This window comes from Myotis daubentonii, chromosome 14 (assembly GCF_963259705.1).
Source record: "Myotis daubentonii chromosome 14, mMyoDau2.1, whole genome shotgun sequence".
Taxonomy (NCBI): Eukaryota; Metazoa; Chordata; class Mammalia; order Chiroptera; family Vespertilionidae; genus Myotis; species Myotis daubentonii.
Genome location: NC_081853.1, coordinates 18,869,486 through 18,889,123, shown reverse-complemented (window position 1 = coordinate 18,889,123; position 19,638 = coordinate 18,869,486). Strand labels below are relative to the sequence as shown.

The following is a 19,638-nucleotide window of genomic DNA, read 5'->3' as shown; positions in this document are numbered from 1 at the left end:
CAAATCTCATTCTTTGAACTAAAGCTGGGTATAAATAAACCAATATACATACACAGAAAAATTAGATGTATGTATGCTTACTCCTCTCTGCATCGAGAGGTCTATCACTGTTACCCTGGAAAGCCTTAGAAAAGTGGAAGGCTGACCAAACTATTACAAAAGTGAATCTTACTGTTTAAGAAAATAAAATGATGAAAACCTGGTTCTTTTTCTTTACAAAGTTCAAAAAAAAGTGTATAAAAAGGGATAGGATAATGAGTCTACAGATTTTTCTATAATTGATATAATCCTTTTATGATCCATTTATTTAAATGACATAACATGGGGTTTTGGAGATAGACTTGGATTCAAAATTAATTTATTTCTCATTACTAAAAGACCCCAAAGAAGTTACATAACCTCACTGACCCTCAGTTTCTTCATCCATAATAAACAAAGACAAGTAAGTAAAGTATCAAGCTAAGCAGATGCTAGGTTCCCTCTCCTTACATGAGAAGCCCCGTTTCTGAGGTCCCTCTGCCCAGGGCTGTGGACAGCAGGAGGCCGGGATGGGATCCCCTTGCTTATGCTATGGCTTCCTAACTGCTCAGGATAACCTTTTACTCACCTTCTGTCAAAATCTGTTTCAAGAAAGACTGTTTGAAAAAACTCCAAGTCAATTTAGCCTCTGTCCAATTTACAAAAGCCTAAAAGAGAAAACAAACAAAAATATCCCAGGCACTGCACGTCTAAGAGTATATTAATGCTACAGGAGAGGCAAATTCATTTTGGTCCCTAAATCCCAACTTAGATAGTCCCCACTGCTTTTTCATTTAATGCTAAGCACACAGAGACATCCCACAAATAATGGCAAAGAATTTACATTCCTAAACACGAAGACAAAATCTCCAGGTAGAACAGTCCCCCTGTCAGACACACACCTGTAAGGGGCCTGCCCAGGATTCACGCACAAAGGCCAGACCCACCCCACCTCTCCAAAAGGCTAGCTGTAGCTACAGAAGTTAACGCAAGGAACCTGTCCCATGGGCCCCTCCTCTTGGCCCAAAGTCCACCCGTTAGAGCAACGCTACCCAGTAGAAATATAATGCAGGCCACATACATAATTTTAAATTTTCTAGCACCACAGTGAACAGTAAAAAAAAAAAAAAAAAAAAAAAGGTTAATTTTATATATAATAAGTTAATTTAAATATATTTAACCCAAAATATCATTTCATCACGTAAAAAAATATTAGAGGCATTTCACATTATTTTTTGTACTAAGTTTTAATCCAGTGTGTATTTTTCTTTTTTTTTTTTAAATATATTTTATTGATTTTTACAGAGAGGAAGGGAGAGAGATAGAACGTTAGAAACATCGATGAGAGAGAAACATCGATCAGCTGCCTCCTGCACATCTCCTACTGGGGATGCGCCCGCAACCCAGGCACATGCCCTTGACCGGAATCGAACCCGGGACCTTTCAGTCCGCAGGCCAACGCTCTATCCACTGAGCCAAACCGGTTTCGGCCAGTGTGTATTTTTCACTTAGAGCTCACCTCCATTCCAAATGCTCCATAGCCACACGTGGTGTTTACTACTTAGCACAGGGCAAGTCTAGAGTACCCCCTGAAAGCAGGGGTCATTTCCAGTTCTCAAATCTCCTCACCCCTGGTTTCAGAGCCTTTCTTCCAGGCACTGCAAGGGCAGGCCTGACCCTCCCAAACTACACTTCCTCCAGGGCACCACTGGACCTGGAGCAGATGCCAGGGGCAGCTCGAGTTCAGGAGTAAATCTTCCCAGGGAGAAGGAAACTGGGTCACTCCTTTCCCCAGAACAAAGAGCGCCAGACTCGCTACCACCACCAGGGGGCACTGTGGGCCGCATCACGTTTGGGGCAGTGATCCCGCCGATAGGAGCTTTGGGCAGGACGCCTCTCACGTTCCCCATGCCAGGTGATCCTCTGGGGGGCTCTCCCCACACGACCTGTGCTCTTTACAGGAAACAGTTACCGCTGGCCCGCGAGGGTCTTCTGAAGCCTACTTGCTGGTAGATTGTGAATGGGAAGAGGGCTGAGTTATTTTTAAAAATTTCTTTAGGAGAGTAAAATCTCTGTATGATACCTTGTACTTTAGCATTTCTTTCTCCCAATGCCTTGAATTTAAACAGACCCATGCCCCAGCGAGTGGCTCAGTTCAGGGTACTTGCAGGAGGCAACCAATTGATGCTTCTCCCACATCGATGTTTCTCACCCTCTCGCTTCCTTCCTCTCTCTTTCTAAAAAAATCAATGAGAACATGTCCTTGTATGAGGACTAAAAAAAAAACAAATAAGTAAATTAACCCATGGTTCGGAAGGAATGGCTACACTGCTTACTATGTCCAAAATGCTCATTAAGAATAAAGAGACAGGAAGTCTGATTAGGTTTCTTCTCAGAGGTGTCTGCTAAGCAATAGAAAAGAAGTGCATTCTTTGGGCTTTTAGCATTCTGTTCAGAATGGATTTGTCACATGGGATGGTCAAAAGAGGTAGGTTGGTACTGATGAGCTGGTCTACAGGCCGTGAATTTCCCTGCAGTCCCCTGACCAACAAGCCATTCCACTGCCTCACTGCACTGATGGAGAAACTGATGGTGAAACGTGATGGGCAGTACCTCCAGGAAAGGTCGGGCACCAGAACTCTGGGGCTCACTCTGCTTTAATCTGAGTCACTCACCTCTGCCCACCCATGTGTCAAGGCCCAGATCAAAAGCAGCTTCTTCCTCGATGCTCCCAGATGGAATTTACCAGTTCTTCTCTGTGCCACATTTTGTTAACACCAGATGCACGCGCGCGCGCGCACACACACACACACACACACACACACACTCTGTCTGTCTTGTAGTGCAGTTAGCTGAGTACACATCTTAACTCCCTACCACAATGCAAATTCTGAAGGCAGGAACCCTATTCAGGGCACCTAGTACAGTGATTAACACAGAATACTGCTAAATACATGCTTGCTGGGTTAAATTCTTCAGCTTTACTTAAATATTAGCAGACCTCCTGTATTAAATCACTCAGAAGTGTGGAGAATATAAAAGATATATATGGGCAGTCATTATTTGAGGATCATAATTTAAGACTTAGTAAGTACCTTTAAAAAGATGGAGTTCTAAAAGAATTGGAAAGAAATCTCCCAACTTGGTCAAACTGAGTTTGACCAGTTTCATAGGAGGGAGCCCCCAAGTGCAGAAAGCTGCTCCAGAGAGTCAAGTTAGGCGTATTGCGAGTGGTAATGTCATCCACTGGATTAAAAATTCATCTTCTTTCTCATCTCTTAAAAAAAAACTTGAATACTGAATCCTTTTACCTGGAACTTCCAAATCTTTAAGTAAATAACTAACTAATTGGGGCAGTAAGCCATTTCTTTTGCAAAACTACATAGCGTAGAGGTTAACACTATGGAACTAGACAGAAGTTAGAGAGAAGTGGGTCCTAAACCAGCTGTGTGATTTTGGGTTAGTCACTTAACGTCTCTGAACCTGTTTTCTCCTCTGTAAAATGGAAGGAGTGGAATGTATTTCACAGGACACTATGAGGATTACAGACAACCACGTAAAGTGCTCAGCACAGTGCCAGGCACATGCAGTTATGGCACTTATTATATATCTGGCTCTTTGCCAAAGTTCCAATACGTTCACAGAATTCCTTAAGTCTTCAGAGCGGCCTCACAGCACATGCAGCCCAACGACCTCACCTTTAACATAGGACTCGAGGTCTGCAGAGTCCTGCAGGCTTCACCTCTGCAGGTACTGCCTCCCAAGGGCACAGGCAGCCTCTGAGGCCCAGCAATCACCACCCTGTATGTCTATATCCCGGCCAGCAGCCAGCAGGGGCTGTGCTGTTTGTCAGCAGGAACAGAGCCATGGTGTGTGACAGGTACACACAACCTTCTCGTGGCCAAGGCTCTGTCCCAGCAGTACGAGCATGGGTACTATAGGGAAAGACTGCAGGTAACACCGCTGCGCTCTCACGCCAATGCCACCGCGTCTGCCTTGCGAGGACATTTCAGTGGAGCTAGTGCTGCTCTCAGGGCAGCAGTGTGATGGTGATGATGGTATCAGCTGTCACTATGGTCACCCAGCGGGGCCAGGCCAGGTTAAACACCTTACATGCCCCATCTCATCTGACTCTCACAACCACGTTAGGAGGGATGGACTCTTACTGCCATTTGACAGATAAGGAAATGAAACTTGGAGTTCTGAGCCCATCACAGGGTTAGTTACACACCTGACAGACTCATTACCCTCTCCTGTCTGTACTAATGGTCCAAATACTCCTTCCCAAAATACTGCCAGGGGCAGGGGCTGGCCCAGTGGTTCAGCTGGCCAGGCCGGGACAGGTGGGCCCCGGGGAGCCTCAGGGAGGGACTTTCCTGCATGCTCAGTCCCACTGGGGCAGGTGGCAGAATGAGGCACTGTGGTATCCCCAAATTACCACGTTGCTTTAGATTAAAGGTAAGATCTAGTAGATCAGAATGGAGAACTCTTATCTAGCAAATCAGAACATATCTGGCTTTTCTTGAAAAGTTGTAGAGCGAGATTCCATAAGTTCTGAGACTAAAGTCCCAAATATTTTACAGCTTTTTAAAGTAGCCCAGCCGGTGTGGCTCAATGGTTGAGCACTGACCTATGAACCAAAAGGTCACAGTTCAATTCCCATCAGGGCACACGCACTACTGGTTGTGGGCTGATCCTGCAGGAGGCAGCCGATCAATGATTCTCTCTCATCATTGATGTTTCTCTCTCTCTTCCCTTCTTCTCTGAAGTCAATAAAATTTTAAAAAATAATAAAGTAATCACAAAAGAGAAGTCCAGTTAAAGCCTTACCTCAACTAAGCGCACCACATCTAGCCAGCCACCAGGCAGGGGAAGAAGGAAGCAGGCCAGCCCGGAGCGGGGCACGAAGCAACTGCGCAGAGGCGGTGCAGTATGGCATCACCCTGCAGCTCCAGGCCACAGGCAGCAGCACTGACCCAAGAGTCAGGAAATGAAGGTCAGATGGACCAAGAGTTGGAGAGTTGAGTAGAAAAAGACTATGCTTGGCTTCCACACATTAGCATCCTCAGAGGATGACATGGGAAAGTGGGTCACCTCAGAGAGGCCTGACACTAGCTGAGGGACTACGCAGGGGTTGTCCCTGCTTTGTCAGCACTCTGGAATGTCTGTGCCAGAGGCCAGCTCTGGGGAAAACCAAGCGACAGCAGGACAGAGAGTGGAACACAGTGGTTATAGCTTGTGGTCTGCTGGGATCCAAGCCACTCCAGGCTACTGTCCTCACTCTGACCTTCACTTTGGGCAGGTGTTTAGTCACTAAGCCTCAGTTCCTCAACCGTAAAATATAAACAACAGTGTCCGCCTCACAGAGCTGTTATACCTAAAGGCATCAGAGTACTCGGCACAGGACCTAGCACATGGGTTCTCAACTGGGGACAATTTTTGTCTCCGAGGGGACGTTTGGCAGTGTCTGGGGACATCTGGCAGTGTCTGTGGTTGTTATAACTGGGCGGTGGTAACTACTAGCATCTAGTGGGTAAAAACTGAGAATGTGCCTGGCCAGTGCAGCCCAGTGGTTGAGTGTCAATCTATGAACCAGGAGATCACTGTTCCATTCCTGGGCAGGGCACATGCCTCGGTTGCTGGCTCGATTACCAGCCGTGTGTGTGTGTGTGAGTGTGTGTGTGTGCGCGCGTGCGCAGGAGGCAGCCAATTGATGATTCTTTCTCATTATTGATGCTTCTATCTCTCTCCCTCCCTCTCCCTTCCTCTCTAAAATCAATAAAAAAATTAAATTAAAAATAAATCAAGAATGCTGTTCAGCATCCCACAATGCAGAGGACAGCTCCTAAACAAAGAATTATCCAGCCCAAAGTGTCAATACTGCCAAGATTTAGAATCCCTGGCTGAACACATAGCAAGCACTCAAAAGATATGAGCTACTGAATTATCTTTACTATTCTAATAATAATAAACAATTTATAGTTTCTTTCCCTCAAGGATAACCAACATCTGTGATTAAAATGATAAGAGACAAAAATATATTACTTACTCTATTTCTCAGAATACTGGGTAGCAGATCTGTCATTCTGCAGACAGGAAGGGTTTGTTGCTTGGTTGATTTTGGGGAACCCAGTAACTTTTTGAAATAAGTAACATAGCAGAGCACCAGAACTGTAGTATAGAAAACCTGGGGGGAAAAGAAAAGAATGGGTTTAAATTGCACTGTTTTAATACAGTCCTAATTAAGATATGCTACAAATTTGACCTCAAAGGTCAATCAAGAAACAGAACAGTCTTAATTAACTGCACCTTCTGGTCGATCCACTGAGACCCAGCAGCCGCGGCATCACCGGGGAAAGTGTTCCACGCACTTCACCTGACTGGGCAAGCAGAACACAACTTCCACAGACATCCACTAGCGCCAACTGCCACACCACTGTCAGACACGTTCTCGGAGGCTGTGCATCTGGCCCAAAAGCGGCTCTCCCGCCTGACAGCACACTGTGAGGATCCATGTGTCCTGTCTGGTCACATCCAGGCACTGGGGAATTTCCACAGACCCCAAAAACCTGTCACATCATGATTACAAGGCAGAACTGAGCTGCTGGGTCTCCCCTCTCTGCCCAGTGCGTGGGCAGGGCAAGAGCTGTTAGAGCAGTGGTTCTCAACCTTGGCTGCACATTAGAATCACCTGGGAATCTTTTTAAAATCCTGATTTCTGGGCCTCATCCTCCGGAAATTCTGTTTTTTTGTTACTAATGTTGTGGCCTCACCCCATAACAAAGAAACAGAATTTCCGGAGGATGAGGCCCAGAAATCAGGATTTTAAAAAGATTGCCAGGTGATTCTAATGTGCAGCCAAGGTTGAGAACCACTGTGCTAGAGGATGGGGAGGGAAAGGTGGGATGATAAGAGAGCCCACACACCTGGGACAAAGGATGGCTTTTGGCCAGGAGCAGCAGCCGGGGTTTTATTTGCAGATTGGGGAGGAATATTCAAAGTGGCCCCTTTCGCAAGCTCTCTTCTCCCCTCTCTCCCCCTGAAAAGAGCTCATGAAAAAATGGGGCCTCCAGGCCCCCTTTCAATCTGGAAACACTTGTAAGAAAGGCACAGAGCAAGGACAAAGAGGAGTCTCCGATTAGCAGGTTCAGGCTCCTCTGCTATCCATGCCTGCCCCATCCATGCCTGAGAACACAGCCCACCATCCACTACCTTTTTTTTTTTCAGTTTTATTGAAAAATAATGGACATACATCACTGTATGTCTTACAGCATGATGGTTTGATTTACACATATTGTGAAATAATTACCACAATAGGTTCGGCTAGCATCCACCTTTTCATATAGACACAATAAAAAGAAAAGGAAAAAATTTCTCCTTGTGATGGGAACTCACAGAATTTACTCTCTTAATAACTTTCCTGTCATACAGCAGCGTTAGCTATAGTCATCATGTTGGACATTACACACCTAGTTCCTATTTATGTGGTAGCTGGAAGTTTGCACCCTTTGACCACCTTCCAGTTCCCCCCATCCTTCTCCCTTCATGCTGCAAGCCAGCCTAAGACACAACAGCACTGCTGTGTGCCACACCCCCCGCTGCCAACATCCTGAGATAAGTACCCTTTTCCAGCTCCCTTCCCCGCCTGGCTTCCTCTTCCCACTGAGCAGGCCTGGGGAAACAATAACAACCTGTGGCAGGTCTTCATGCAGCCTATCCTAACTACATGGTCCCTCCCCTTTATTTCCATTGAGGAGAATTCACGTAACCTAACACTGACTGTTTTAAGCATTTTAAAGCGTACAATTCAGTGGCTTTTAGTACATTCACAGTGTTGTATAACCACCATTACTATCTAACTCCAAAAGGAAACTCTGTACCCATTAAGCACTCACTCTCCATTTCCCCCAGCCCCTGGCAACCACTAATCTCTTTGCCTCTGGACTTGCCTATTCTGGGTACCATATATATTAATGGAATCACACAGTAGGTGGCCTTCTGTGTCTGGCTTCTTCCGCTTAGGATAACGTTTTGAGAGTTCACCCTGTGTTTTATTTTTATGGCTGGACAATATTTTATTGTATGGATACACCACATTTTGTCTACCCATTCATCAGTTGGGCATTTAGGGTGCTTCCACCATACAGCTATTGGGAATAGTGTTGCTATGAACATCCGTGTACTAGTTGTTTGTACACCTGTTTTTAATTCTTTGGGGTATACACCTAGAAATGGAATGAGGGGTCTTTTGGTAGTTCTACATTTAACTTTTTAAAAACATATATTTTTATTGATTTCAGAGCAGAAGGGAGAGGGTGAGATAGAAACATCAATTATGAGAAAGTATCATTGATCAGCTGTCTCCTGCATAACCCACACTAGGGATTGAGCCCCCAACCTGGGCATGTGCTCTGACCGGGAATCGAACCACGACCTCCGGGTTTATAGGTCGACACTCAACCATTGAGCCGTGTAGGCCAAGCTACATTAAACTTTTTGAGGAATTGCCAAACTGCTTTACACAGCGGCTGCCCCATTTCACTTTACCACCAGCAACTTATGGGGGGTTCCGATTTCTCCATATCCCCACCAACACTTGTTATTTTCTGTATTCTTTTGATAATAGCCATCCTACTGGGTGTAAAGTGGTATCTCACTGTGGTTTTGATTTACATTTGCCTAATAACTAATGATGTCGTGCATTGTCTCATGGGCTTTTTGGCCATTTATTTGTCTATCTTCTTTGGTGAAATGGCTATTCAAGTCCTTTACCCACTTTTGGTGGTTTGTCTATTTGTTGTTGAGCTATACGAATTCTTTATATATTCCAGAGAAACCCTATTATTTGACATCTGATGCCATGGGGTGAGGGGTTATTTGAGGAGGAACCTGGAAGTGGGTTGGACAAAGGGAATCCCAGGGTGTTGGTTGTGGCTTGCCTGCTGACATGAGGAGCTGTTGGTTCTTAGACTTCTGACACATAAATTGACAGAGAATGTACCAGTGAAGAACTCTCAGAAGTCTATGATAAGGAAGCAAATAAATTCAGTACTGGCCTTGCTGACTATGACCTACATATGACATATCCTGGGAGGGAGCTCTGATCATCGGAAAGTGACAATGAAAGTGCCTTTCCCAGGAAGAGTCAACCAATAAACTGGGTGCCTATGTGGCCCTCCTGTCCTATTAGGGAGGATGCATCAAAAAGTATGAGGGCCCAGCTGATGTGGCTCAGTGGTTGAGCACTGACTCATGAACCAAGAAGTCACCGGTTCAATTTCTGGTCAGGGCACATGCCCAGACTGTGGGCTCGATCCCCAGTGGGGGGCATGCAGGAGGGTCTCTCTTTCATCGATGTTTCTATCTCTCTCTAAAAATCAAAAACATATTTAAAAAAAATAAATTAAAATTTTTTTAAAAGTATGATGAATGCTGAGACTATAGTTCTGGAGCTAATAAAACAAGGCAAAAATAATCACAAATAACTTGTCTAAAATATGCAATTGTTTTCAAACTGCTTTTAGGAGGCAATTCTCATTCTTTTTAAATTTTACTTTATTTTATAATTCTTTATTGTTCAAAGTATTATATATGTCCCCCTTTTCCCCCCACTGACCCCCTCCAACCCGCCCCCTGCCCCATCCCAGGCCTTTAGCACCCTATTGTCTGTGTCCCATGGGTTATGCATATAAGCATACAAGGTTTTTGGAAGATTACTTCCCACCCACCCACCCTCCCCCCAATTCTCATTCTTATTCTATTAATTTTAAATCTAGCTCTTCTATGTTGCACAAAAAATATTTGTAGTTTTTGTCTAGAACATGGAAAAGGTTTTGACATAAATCATTACTAAAAATTTTAACTTATCTTCCTATACATTAAGAAAAAATTACAAACTGCTTTGCACTATAAGGTTTTATTCCAGGTCAAAGGCACATACCTGGATTGCAGGTTCAATAAGATGTTCTGATAACTATCTGATCATAGATTTCATTTTTTAAATTGGCACTTGTACTCTCTTATATTTTACTAGAACTAGAAATATGAACTAGAACTAGAAAAGATAAAGTGGAAATGAAACCCAAACTACCAAAACTAAAAATGAACCTACTAAAACTTGGTCCATGCCCTCTGAATTATGTGAGTTTTTTTAAAAAAAATGTTTTTATTGATTTTTTTTTTGATTTTTTTTTTTAGAGAGAGGGTGAGATAGAAACATCAACATCAATTGGCTACCTCCTCACACCTGGGTATGTGTCCTGACTGGGAATCAAACCCGTGACCCTTTGGTGCATGGGACAACCCTCTAACCTACTGAGCCACATGGCCAGGGTGGAGATTTTAATTTAAGTTTAAAACAAAAGTGTGGCTAAGTTGGTTGAAGTGTTGTCCAGTGCACCAGAAGGTTTCAGATTTGATTCTAATCCATGTATCTCTCTCACATTGATGCTTCTCTCTCTCTCTCTCTCTCTCTCCCCCTCCCCCTCCTTGCCTTCCTCCCTCTCTAAAAGTTAATCTAAAAAAAAAAAAAGACTTGGCAGAGTTTCCTCCTAGTATGAAAACAATTGATTGAAATCCAGGCAACACAACAGGCATGCAATTTGATTCCCACCTCATCCCCATACAGCTGTTTTTATCCTCCATAAGACAGCCAGACAATCAAAGATCAGCTTGATTTGGGCTTGCTGACAGAGTGTCTACAGGAGCTTTTATGTACGACCAAAGGGCCTCGTGTGTGGCCTTCACCAGGTCCCTGGGACCAGGTGGGTCAGGGCATGGCACGAGAAACATGGCAGCAGAGGACCACCCAGAGTTCCTAGCCTTCCTCACATGCATAGCTGTTCAAATTAAGAACGCAGTAATGGGAACAAGAAGAAAAACTCAGGTGGAAAACAGATTACACAAAAGTGAAAGGCTGTAACTATTACCTGGGCCAAAGAGAAGATGTACAGGCCCCAGTGAGGCACCCACAGCACGAGAAAAGCTGTCAGTACACTCTTGAGGATTACCGACAGGCTCTCAGCAATCACCTGCAAGCATGTGGTAAAGAGCGTTACTTAGGACATTTAAAAACCATTTTAAAAGATGCAAAGAAATGACAAATAGAAAATCGGGGCCAGCGGTTGCGCGGCAGTGGGGCTGAGGCATGGGGTTGGACATAATTTTGGTAATGCCCTACTTGCATTGGGTGGTAGGCTCAGGGACCTCCAGTATGTTATCATGCTCTAAGATTTACATGTATGTTACAGACACTCTTTTGTACATATCAAGTTATATGTTTTAAAAGATAAAGAGAAAAGTTAATATTAGTATACAACTAAAAATATAATTAACTGAAAAACCTTTAGAGTCCTCTTAAATTCTTATCTAAACTAATACCTTCCCTATTAATAAACCTGTTTTTTCATTAATAGCATAGTAGAAGTAAACTTTAGCTCAGCCTACCTGCCAAATTTCAAGTGAATGAACTAAATTTATCATATTACCCTTCGAGAAGCAAGTCTGAAAAATATCATTCTCTACTATAAAGGTATTTTTTTAAAAAAAAAAAACATTCTTTCCCTTATTCTTTGCATTTCCCATTCACAGCAGAAGGCATACTGACCTTGAGCTTGACAAACATGTGTGCTTGTGCCAAGACCCAGAAGGGCTCTCCCAGAAGTTCCACCACAGCTGAGAGACCAAACACCACCACTCCAGTTCCATAGTGGGGGACGACATTAGGATCAGGCACTTCAAGCAACCGTAACCAGACCCAGCCCAGGAACAAGGACCAAAACACACCCAGAGGGACTCTAAAAGTGGGGGGAAATGTTCTTTAATATGCTAAGTATAAAAATATAAATATATATTACAACAGTGATACTGTCTTGGTCGGTGTGCTCAGTGGTTAGAGCAATGGCCTAAGCACGAAAGGGTCTCAGGTTTTATTCCAGGTCAAAGGCACGTACCTGGATTGCAGGTTCAATCCCCCGCCCCGTCATGGCACATGAGGGAGGCAACCAATTGATGTCTTTCTCTCTCTCTCTCTCCTCCTTCCCTTTCACTCAATCAATGGGGAAAAAATATCTTCAGGTGAAGATTAACAAACAAACAAGCAAATAAATAAAAATAGTAGCACTGAATTGAAAAGAAATATAGTTTTAAGCATAAAAATAGCTAATTCCTATTAAGACACTTACTACATGCCAGGTGCTATGATTCATCCCCTTTGTCTCACTGATACCTCACAGTGATCCTGTCATTATCTCTACTTAAGTGATGAGACAACTAAGGCGGACAGGCACTGGGTAATTTGGCCAAAGTTATGAACAGTTAGTGAAGGGCAGAAGCGGGGCCCAATCCTGATCTGTCTAATGCCAGGCTACACTCCTATCCATTGTGTTACACTGACTCAAAAAGCAAAATTCCCCCAAAGTGTGTGCCTGCTGCTTCTACCTAGAATGACTGAAAGCCAGTATACGGCTGGTACTTACACCCGAATGGCCACTGATGCAGTGCCCAGTATCCCTTCCCGTGGGTACCACAGAGCACTTACATATGACTGGGTAGTTAAGTCATTCCGCTAAGAAAATGAAAACCTACCAGCCCTTATGATTGCCATTTCCGTGAGGCAACAGGAGTTACGCAAGAGCAGCACTGGGAAACAACCTCAACCACCAGCCCTCCCTGCAGGGATTTAACTGCAGAAAAGCTATTACCATTGTTAGCTAATGTGCTTGGTCTTCACGAATATTCTGAAAGCCTCAGAACTGAAATCAACATAACAAAATTGAAGAAAGATATAATGAAACTCCTAAAAGGCTTTCAAAAAATACTAAGACTAAGTGGTTGTTAAAAGCTCAGAAAGTGCCACAGGGAAAAAGATTAGGAATAAAAAAGATGGCCCAGGCCCAGGAGGACCCAGATTGGGGATCAGGAACAGCAGAAACAGCCTCCAGAAAGGGTAGAGCCAGGGCTGGAATCTGGCCAGAAGCCCCCACCTGGAGCCTCCTCCTGGCTCCCGGCCACCAGAAGGAAAACAGCCCATGCCAAGTCCCCAGAAACCCACTGCAAAAGCAAGGCTGTGGGCTGTTTAACCGTTAAACTGTTGCTGTTGAACTTGTAATATTTGCCTTTGAAACTGTCTCCTGACAAGCAAAGCACAACTCACGTCAGCCACAGGAGGTTGATGGTCTGGCCCCAGTCTCGCTGCGCGCTCCCACTCAGACATGCTCTCCGGAAGGCCTCTCTGGCCAGGAAGATGGTGGTTGAGTAAAGCAGCGTTAGCCTGTAAAGGGAAAGCAGATGTAAGAAGGTCTCTAGCTTTTTTATGGAGAGAATGTCTGAGATTTTACCAGCAACTGGGATGAAAAAAGCCTTGGTCACAAATCACTGGTGGTGATGTGGAAGACAGTTTTCACAGGACTCCTCACTGTCTAATCCACTCAAACAACAACGTTAGGATCCAATTCCGGACCAGCCGAGTGCGTGCCTGCAAGGTTATGCCTGGGGGAGAAACGGCCACAGTGGCCTCCAAAGCCTGCAGGCTCTGTGGCTATAAGCAGAGGTGTGGCTCGGACCATAAGGAAAAGGACAAGATATGACCCCACCCAGCAAGGGGACCTTTTGGTCACTCTGAGACTGGGGACCCAACGGCCCTTGTTAGAGAAGCTGAGGCTCTACTGAGTGGAGGCTCTACTGAGTGGAGGCTCTACTGAGTGGAGGCTCTGGCCAAGAATCTCAGGACAAGCAAAGAGGCTGGCAGCCACGACAGAGGCCACTGCAACCCAGGGTAGCAAGCTTGCCTGTGTACCTCCGAGGCTGGCAGCACCAAGGTGACCCTCCTGCACCTTAGTGAGGAGTAGCTGAGGTTTCCCTTCCTCAACAAGCCGTGGCCCAGATGAAGCCTGAGTGGGGATGGCCCAGGGCTACAGTTTCTGAGGTTGTCCAAGGACCATCCTGCTCCCCAGTCAGTGGTTCCCAACCTGTGGGTCGCGACCCCTTTGGCGGTCGAACGACCCTTTCACAGGGGTCGCCTAAGACCATCCTGCATATCAGATATTTACATTACAATTCATAACAGTAGCAACATTACAGTTATGAAGTAGCAATGAAAATAGTTTTATGGTTGGGTCACAACATGAGGAACTGTATTTAAAGGGCCAGAAGGTTGAGAACCACTGTCCCCAGTGCTTCTGTCCAACACTGCGGATGAGGAGACAACCATACGTTAAGCAGGGGGCAGGCCAGACAAGGGCTATCCAAGCAGGGACCTGCCAACCTGGAGAACAGACGAGGAGAGACCCAAACTGCTTTCAAGTCTGAGGACCCTCAGAGGATTTGGTCTTTTCCTTCCTGCTTTTAAAATCATATTTCTCGCCGAAACCGGTTTGGCTCGGTGGATAGAGCGTCGGCCTGTGGACTGAAAGGTCCCAGGTTCGATTCCGGTCAGGGGCATGTGCCTGGGTTGCGGGCATATCCCCAGTAGGAGATGTGCAGGAGGCAGCTGATCGATGTTTCTCTCTCATCGATGTTTCTAACTCTCTATCTCTCTCCCTTCCTCTCTGTAAAAAATCAATAAAAAATATATTTTAAAAATAAAATAAAATAAAATCATATTTCTCAAAGTATGGTCCCAACTTCCAAATCACGTGAGGAGCTTGTTGAAATGCAGATTCCTGGGCCCTCCTCAGCCCTACCTGGTGCAAAGTTCCCCAGGTAATGAGTGTGCCTGTCAGTGCTTGAGAACCTTCACTAGGCTGCAAGGGCAGAGTCAAGAGCATATGTTTGGTAGTTATTAGATGTGAAACGCTGTCTGGAACATACTGTCTTGTTTATCAGGACATGAAGACACACCTGAGAAGCTGAGCTATTCCGCACACTCACGTCCCTTCAGATACTTTTGTGTCATTTGTGAATACAGAATATGTGTGGGGTGTCTTCGAAGAGAAAGGAGGAGACAGGAAGAAACACAGAGTCTAAAAGATGAAGCCAGTCAGCTAAGAGCCACCATGGAACTAATGACAAGGACTCAAGCCATTATCCCAGCTACCATTTTCCATTGAACAAGTCACCCAGAGAGAAAATAACCACCGAGGGAAGGAAGGCGGCTGGTTGATTACAAAGCACATCCTCACGATCTGGAGGGTGCCTCCCTCCTTTGCCGTCAGCACAAGAACACAGAATTATACCTGAGAAGGGGTTTGCAGAGAATTACTCCCACTCCTATCCTGGGTTCTGAGAGCCGGCAAACAGGAAAAAGCTGGCTGGGAAATGTGCATTCGGAGGCTGCTAATGGAAAACACTCCATGGGTCCATTAAGAACAACATCCCCCGCTCATTCCCCCAGCAGCATGCTCCTCCGCAGCCGCTGCTAACACGCGGTGACTCCAGTAAACTTCCTTGCCTCTAAAACCTGAGGGTGACACTCAGGCACAGAGGAAAACCTGATGAGGGATGTGAGCTGCGGACAGTGCCAGGGCGCAGCCCTTCTTACCTTACGTTCACTATGCCAACGATTTCCTTGGACAGAAAGCGAAGAATAAATGCATTCAAGGCAAAGGTGATCAATCGAAACAACACCTACAGAAAAAGAAGAAAAAGACCTAAGAATAAATTATGCTGGGAGTGTTTACTTTGCTGAAATGACAATGTGGCTGCTCTTCCTAATGTCATGACACACAGCGGCCTTGCCATGGAGACGCTTTCTAAAACACTCAACCTGTCTGCATTTCTTCCCAAAATGTCATTTCTTGGCGTCTCTTGACGCGACTGGGCAGTGGTCAAAGGACCCATCAGTAAACCCTAACTTCCTGATGAGAAGAGGGAGGCCCCCACAGACTCAGGGACTTTCTTTGGGTTCCGAGTCGGGCACTCCAGGAGGCAGAAAGAGAACTTCAGTTAGTGCTTCCCATTGCCCCTCCTTCCAGCCTGTTTAGAAATAGCAAGCACTTTGCAAGTGGGAGCCTGCAGGATAGAGCAGACTCGCTAGTAATCATGGTGTCTAATTTCTCTTTCTTCTCTGCCTACTAGTATCTGGGGATTCTGATAATGACATTTAATCCCTTTGAACTTCAGTTTTCAATTAGAAAACAGAAAAGAATGTATTTTTTTACTGACTGTTTGCCACCTTGCAGAGAGGAGTTAAAATACCTTTTAAATGACAACTGCAATAAGATATTTTAAAAGGGGGAGGGGTGGTTGGGAGAGACAGAGTCTAGCTAATGCCATTTGGAAGGGCTATATCAGTTCAAGAAAACCCCCGTAGTAAAGAATTATTCCCTTGAGACAGAGAAGAACGGGCTGCAGTTAAACGAGGTTACTAAATGGGGGTGCGGCTGGGGTGCCCGCCTCACTCACTGACTCTTCCTCTGCGTCCCAGCAGCACCACAGGTGTAACTCAAGTGCACTTGAGCCCAAAAGGCAAATCACTTCTCTGTCAAGCACTCTGAGTTACCCACGCACAGCTGCAGTCTTAGCAAACCCAGGTATGCCAACGAGCTGCTAAAGGCTGAAAATCCCCGGGGAGCGGTAAGGCCTAAAAGGGAGAGTGGCCAAAACCGGTTTGGCTCGGTGGATAGAGCGTCGGCCTGCGGACTGAAGGGTCCCAGGTTCGATTCCGGTCAAGGGCATATACCTTGGTTGCGGGCACATCCCCAGTGGGAGGTGTGCAGGAGGCAGCTGGTCGATGTTTCTCTCTCATCGATGTTTCTAACTCTCTATTCCTCTCTGTAAAAAATCAATAAAAATATATTTTAAAAAAAAAAAAAAAAAAAAAAAAAAAAATAAAAGGGAGAGTGCAATTCAACACTGCCCCTGAAGTGCCACAGAGCAGCAAGGTCTCCAAAGCTGGTATCACAATCTTAACATTTGTGAAGTCAAATGTGGCCTTTTGTGAGTCTGCTGAAAGCTCTCCTTAGAGACATGCAGGTTCATACAAAGGGGGACAAAAGTAGGTTTACAGTTGTGAGTACACAAAAGTTTATTCCTGTATTATTATTTTTTAATTACTGCATGACGTATTTGTAGTACAACTGTACACCTGTTTTTGCCCACCCCTGTTAAGTACATACACACCAAATTCTGTACTCCGTTTTAGAGGTTTGAAGCCAATTCAGAGCTGTTACTGGAAAAAAGCATTCAGCTGAAAATCTCAAGTCACCATTTAACTGTTCGCCCTATCATCCTCTAATGCAGTGGTTCTCAACCTGTGGGTCGCGGCCCCGTTGGGGGTCGAACGACCCTTTCACAGGGGTCGCCTAAGACCATCGGAAAACACATATATAATTACATATTGTTTTTGTGATTAATCACTATGCTTTAATTATGTTCAATTTGTAACAATGAAATTGGGGGTCACCACAACATGAGGAACTGTATTAAAGGGTCGCGGCATTAGGAAGGTTGAGAACCACTGCTCTAATGTTTACAAGCCTCAATTTCCTTCTCTGTCAGATGATGCCTTTCTCATAGGACTGATAACAAGGATCAAACAAGATTGTGTAGGTAAAAGCATTTTTGAAAAATGCATACAAATAAAAGGCATTAATACTTTCACTATGGCCAGCTCAGAGTTATGACAGAGAATAAACTCACATTCTTGCAGGTTTACAATATAATTGCAAGGCCACCTCAAGTGTATGCATTGTAAATTGAAAAAAACATACCAGACTGAATTAAAACACTCAGGTATCTAAAGATTATGGCTATTTTTTAAAAACCACGTACACATGTTTATATTAACTTCATTATCCTTGTCTAAGAAACCTAGTGCCTCAGGTTTTTCCCTATCTCTTAAGTGAACAAAAGTTTGAGCTAATGAAGCTCTAAGGTTGCTCATGCCACCCAGTATTTGCTCCACATAGAGGCCCTTATTAGTAAGGCTTCACTTTGTAAAGGAATTTACAGTTTTAAAAAAGCTCTTTCATCTCTGTTCATTATTTGACCCTTAAAACTGGGTGAATAAATGCACAGGAAGCAAGTTAAGACTCAGAGCAAAGTTGACTTGCCCAAAGTCACTATGTCCATTTAAAAAAATTCTAAACCATAACAAAAATAATTAAGTTATTAAGTACTTATAATGTGCCAGGCATACACCTGACAGTTCACCTAATCTCCCTAATGACCGTATGAGGTTGCATTATTGTTCTCGTTTAAGATGAGGAAACTGATGCTCGAAAAAGCCAAGCAAACTTCCCAAGGGTGGGCCTCTAGCGAGCGACAAGACCCGAACTTCAGCCCAAGGCTGCCTGGCTCCTTCTCCCAGCCGCCGCGGGAAACATCCACTCTCTAAAATAAGGGGGAGGGTGGATTCAGGACTTTGGTGAGACAGGATTGAACGGCTCAAGAGTGCAACACAGAGAAATGGAGCCACTTGACTTAGAAGGACCAGCTCCTAGGTTTTAACGCACCTTTAGATATCCTTTGGGCCAACCGGCACGTATGCTATCTGACAGATGATGAATATTAGGACCAAGAGGAGGAAATGATTGGTTCCAGGTCACATAGGCAGAAGGAAGACACGCCAAGATTTACTAAGGGCATGCGAAGCAATTATCCGAATAACTTCAATCTAGCCTAGCAGCAACCTTATGGGCTAGGAACTATTGTTGTTGTTGTTGTTATTACTATTATAATCCCCATTTTCCAAATGAGGAGCTGGGGCTTAGTAGGTGAAGTCACTTGCCCTGGCTCATTCAGCAAGAACTTGGCAGAACCAGGATTTCAATCCAGGGCCTGCCTGAGCCCAGATGCCTTACAGTCTCTCTGAACTCAGTGGGAGTCAGGGAATTCGAGGCATGTGTTTGAGGGTGAGGGGTGGAGCATGGAGAAGATGAACCCCTTGCCTTAAAATACATCAGATTACACAGCACCACAAACACCCCCGCCACCTGATCTCTCTCCTGCTGCACTATGGGAAATAACTACATTTCTCAAAACGAACGTGGCTTGTTGGCCACCTCCCAGCCAGGACTCTGAACGCCGGCTCCCAACTCCGGGCCCAGGGTCCCCACCTCCGCCGCCACCTCCTCCTGTCCAGCCCCTCGGCAGCGGGGCTGAGCCAGCCCGCAGGCGGCTCCCCGCGACCCCGGCGGCGGGACGGCGCGGGGCGGCCGGCAGAGAGTACCTGCAGGAGGAGACCCGAGGAGGCCAGCCGGGCCGCCTGGCCCAGCACCTCCTGGCTGCCCATAGCCCGGCGCCCCCGGCCGTCACCAGGAAACGCCGCCGCCAGCCGTGTCGTCGCGAGAAGATCGCGTCACGGGGCACCTCGCCCGCTGATTGGTCTATTCGGAACGGAAGGCGGGGCGCGGGCAGTGGGGGGAGGGGCCATGAGTGGGCGGGGTGGGCGCGTCAGTGCTCCGCTGGGTATCAGTGGTTCTCAACCTTCCTGATGCTGTGACCCTTTCATACAGTTCCTCATGTTGTGGTGACCCCCAACCATAAAATTATTTTCGTTGCTACTTCATAACTGTAATTTTGCTACTGTTATGAATCGTCATGAAAATATCTGATATGCAGGATGTATTTGCATTGTTACAAATTGAACATAATTAAAGCAGAGTGATTAATCACAAAAACAATATGTGATTATATATGCGTTTTCCGATGGTCTGAGGCGACCCCTGTGAAAGGGTCGTT

At 45.3% G+C, this 19,638-nt stretch overlaps 1 protein-coding gene across 2 annotated transcripts in view; it reads right to left on the bottom strand.

The window, feature by feature from the left end:
• RFT1 (RFT1 homolog) overlaps positions 1–19,243 on the bottom strand; it is a 34,116-nt gene extending 14,873 nt beyond the window's left edge. For both annotated transcript variants that reach the window (XM_059663290.1, XM_059663291.1), the window contains exons 1-7: positions 19,127–19,243; positions 15,497–15,582; positions 13,172–13,288; positions 11,624–11,813; positions 10,947–11,048; positions 6,068–6,205; positions 608–686 (exon numbers count right to left, since the gene is read on the bottom strand). In XM_059663290.1, coding sequence (XP_059519273.1) covers positions 608–686; positions 6,068–6,205; positions 10,947–11,048; positions 11,624–11,813; positions 13,172–13,288; positions 15,497–15,582; positions 19,127–19,189 — 775 coding nt within the window. In that variant the 5' untranslated portion in view covers positions 19,190–19,243. The remainder of the gene's footprint in view (positions 1–607; positions 687–6,067; positions 6,206–10,946; positions 11,049–11,623; positions 11,814–13,171; positions 13,289–15,496; positions 15,583–19,126) is intronic.
• Positions 19,244–19,638: the final 395 nt, after the last annotated feature.